This window comes from Fulmarus glacialis, unplaced genomic scaffold (genome assembly GCF_000690835.1).
Source record: "Fulmarus glacialis isolate BGI_N327 unplaced genomic scaffold, ASM69083v1 scaffold33719, whole genome shotgun sequence".
In the NCBI taxonomy this organism is placed as follows: Eukaryota; Metazoa; Chordata; class Aves; order Procellariiformes; family Procellariidae; genus Fulmarus; species Fulmarus glacialis.
Window position 1 is genome coordinate 319 of NW_009235791.1, and position 3651 is coordinate 3969.

The following is a 3651-nucleotide window of genomic DNA, read 5'->3' on the forward strand; positions in this document are numbered from 1 at the left end:
CCCCCACCAAAATTGTCACCGTGAGTGGGCAGAGGGCTGGGTGGCAGAGGTGTCCCCACTTGTCTGCCTGTGTCTGGCTGGGGAGGGAGCTGCAGCCTGGTCCGTGCTGGGTGGGAAACGCTTTGGCTTCTGTGCATTGTGGCTGGGGGGGGCTGGTCTCAGTGTGGGGCTGCTGGCTCTGCGCTGGGCCTGAGCAAACCAAACACTTCCCCCTGAGCCTGTGGTTCTCTAGATTTGTGGGGGCTCCCTCGTGAGTGCACTTAGGTGCTAACTTCTCCTTTCTCCCTCCTTCAGCTCTTGCTGCTGTTCCAGCCTCTACCCTCCTGTACCAGGCAGTCCCCAGAGGTGCTGGGACAGAGGCTGGACCCGCTGCCCCAGCGCACCCTGAGCACTGCAACCTGGACCGATGATGGCTGGGCCCCTGAGCATGGCAGGCAGCACCCCTGCCTGGGACCAGGGCCTGGTAAGCCCGGTCCTGGGAGCAGCCACGCTACCAGGGAGAGATCCCCTCAGCTGGCAGAGTGCTGCAGTCGCTGACACTGAGCACCGTCCTGAGAGAGATCTGTGTGTAGTGCCAGCGGATCCTGTCCCTGCAGTGTTTGCCCTGCTCCCTCCAGGCGCTCAGCCCTAGCCCCCCGAGTGAAACCCCTGCTCATAGCCCAAGCTGCCCAACTAGTTACCATATCCCTGGTCATTCCAGACACTGGCTGGCCCTCTGCGTGAGAAGGCAGGAGCCCCTGTGGTGAGGGTGGTCCTTGCTAAGACAGATTCTGGCTGTGGGTGTGAGAAGGGAGGGCTGACCCTGGAGGAGCATGCGGACGCCCTTGGGTGTGATGAGGGAGGTACTGGGATGCAGGGCAGGGGGTTCTGCTGCTTGGCAGCCTGCTGGAGGGATCAAAGGGGTGCTGTGTCTCCTCCCGCCTCAGGAGGGAGGGTGCTATAGTGTCTAGTTACCACCACCCCCCCAACTTGTGTCCAGGTTCAAAGAAGAACTGAGTAGGCCATTGTGGTTCAGATTTCCCCTTATTTATCAGATAATTTATCTGTATTTATTTATTTGTCTGTGTTTGTTAAATTTGTGTTGTGGAAATAAATCCTTTGTGGAAATAAATCCTTTTTCTAGTAAGTGATGCTGGAGGCAGTCACTTGCTGCTTTGAGGCTGAGGAACAGTCTTGGCTTTATTCAGACTTCTTCCCTTCCCCCTAACCCTGCTCTTGCACCGTGAGAACAAGGCTGGGATCCTCAGCTGTTGAGCAGGAGGTTGGCAGCATAAAAAGTTCTGGTGCATGGAAAGTTTTATCTTTGATGCCACCTGTGCAGTTGTCCTGTGGGACCAGGGTCACAGGTAGGCAACAGCATGTGCTAGAAGGAGAATCGGGTACCTGCCCGGCCTCTCTGGTGGTAGGCAGCTGTGCTGGAGCAATCCCCATGGCTGTGCAGCAGCTGGAGAAGTTTAATGGCCTCTTTCCCAGGTTGTGGTGGGCAATAAGGTAAAAAGCAGGGAGCAACATCTTCCAGGGGCTGAGTGGGCAGGCTCAACTTCCTTGTCTTAGGAGAGAGGCAGGCAGCAAAGGATGCTGTCTCCAAGGATCACAACAGTTCAGTTTGGATCAGAGCTTCCCTTGCTGCTCAGGAGTTGAGCTCAGGTGTCCTTCTGCTGGAATCGCAGAGAACATCTGCTGGCAAGAAAGCAACCCCGTCATCCCACTGCAGTGGCACAGAGCAATGCTGGCCAAGTCATGGCATCAGCCAGGAGCCATCGCTGCTGGGAAAGTGCTCGCTAGAAAACAAGACCAGTGCTGGACGGCTCAAGGTGTTTATTTATTGCTACAGGAATGGGAACAGCTGAGTTCAAGTAAAAAGTGACAAACTTCATTGGGTCGTTGGGGGGCTCCAGCCCCAGGGGAGGAAGGCTTGTGCCTGTGCGCACAGCCACAGCTCAGACCTGCTCCGGGGGAGTGAGCTGGGCTGGAGTGAGGTGGTTTGCCTGTGGGCAGGCCCAGCCTGCGCCCACGGGAGAGAACCACTGGTCCTAGTGCTAGTGCCTGATTAACGTGTGGGACACCACGGGGCAGGAATGGGAATGGAGGGAATCCCCAGTAGGGAATGTGTGAAAGGAAGCACAGCCCACTTTGGTGGTGCCTTAGGAACCAATCCCTGAGCCCTTGGTGCTGAGCCTGGGGCGCTGGCTAGGACCGTGGGAGGATTGTCCTGGGAAGGGAAGACATGGCAAAGAGCAGGATACCTCTTTAGGAATGCTCTGAGAGGGGCTGGGCTGCGCAGAGCAGCTCGGTGGAGCTCGTGGCTCACTTGGTTCCTGTAGTGACTTTGCTGGCGACTGCTGTTCTCCAGCCCGTGGGCTTGTGAGGGACTGCAGAAAGGCCACCCCAGGTAATGAGCTGTAGCACCTCACCAGATTGCTCTGCAAACCGGTGACTGAGTCATGGGGTGGCCTGGTGCTTCAGGCCACAGCCGTGGGTCGGCCGCCTTGGTGACAGTGTACTGCTTATCTGAGGGATCTGCCAGGGCTGCAGCCTTGAGCCCGCCGGCAGCAGAGGACTTTGCTCTACACCGCCTAGGGAGACAAAGGCCGGAGGCCAAGGAATGCAAAGATTAGGACTGGGCGAGGTGGAGAAGAAAGCTCCGGTGGCCGTAGCTGCCTCAGCCCACAGGCTCTGGTTTGATGTGGAGATGATGGAGTGCAGTTGAGATGGTCTTTAAGAAAAGAGTCCAAGCCCTCGGAGCCCAGGCTGTCAACCAGTCCTGGTTCTGCTGGTACAACTGGACGGTGCTTACCACCAGTGTCATGGCCCGTTTCCCTGGCCCGGCGGCACGACCACCTTGTCCAGCCAGAGCAGGGTGAGCTGGGCCGAGCGCAGCTGCCGGCGGTGGATGCGGCGCAGCCGCAGGAGGTAGAGGACTATGGCCAGCGCTACGACCAGGATGCAGGCAAAGAAGAGATAGTGGTTGTAGACAAAAGAGAGGCGCAGCCAGGAGGCATGTGCTTGCCGGATGCTCTCCTGCCGGAGATCCCTGCGGAGAGGAGTCAGAACTGGCTGTGAGATGCCATGGGGTACTACCAGGGTCCTGCACTGCTGCTCCCCTTGCTGGGGCAGCAGAGCCCTCGCCCAGTGCGGTAACTCCTGCTCCTCCCCAGCCACCCTTCCCTGAGTGATGCCATCAGCGAGCCAATGGTACCTGAGTGGCAGAAACCGCGTCTTGTAGAGGATGGCTCCCAGCGTCCACTGCACCTCCCGGTCGTACACCAGCTGGGCCGTGCGCAGGCTGGGGTAGTCCAGGGGGAAGTGGAAGCCCTGGTGAAGGACTTGGTACATCCAGGCTGATTTGAAGCACTGATACCTGCAGGCACGGCACGCGAGAGCATCAGCCCGACGCTACCCCCCGCACCACGGTCCCTCACCCCAGCAAAAGCCCCCCGAGGAGGTCCAGCCATGGGACCCCCCAGCAAAGCTGCTTACTTCAGCCGGTGCTGGTCGGCGTGCGCTGAGTAGAGGCCACCACGGAAGCGTTGGGTCAGCACCTCCCATCGCTGGCTGCAGTACTCCTGGGGGACAGGGAAGTCGGGGCTCAGAGCACAGGAACGGTCCCCACTCCCTCCCAGCCCTGAGAACGGCGGCTCCCTGGCCCCT

The 3651-nt window shown here is 59.0% G+C and overlaps 1 protein-coding gene across 1 annotated transcript in view; it reads right to left on the bottom strand.

Moving 5' to 3' along the window:
- Window positions 1-2797: 2797 nt before the first annotated feature.
- The window catches only part of LOC104082888 (ectonucleoside triphosphate diphosphohydrolase 7-like), a gene marked incomplete at its 5' end in the record, with an annotated part of 3060 nt that continues 2206 nt past the window's right edge, over window positions 2798-3651 (bottom strand). Inside the window, 3 exons of the mRNA XM_009586156.1 lie at window positions 2798-3034; window positions 3200-3361; window positions 3481-3566. Of these exons, the coding sequence (XP_009584451.1) occupies window positions 2806-3034; window positions 3200-3361; window positions 3481-3566 (477 nt within the window). The remainder of the gene's footprint in view (window positions 3035-3199; window positions 3362-3480; window positions 3567-3651) is intronic.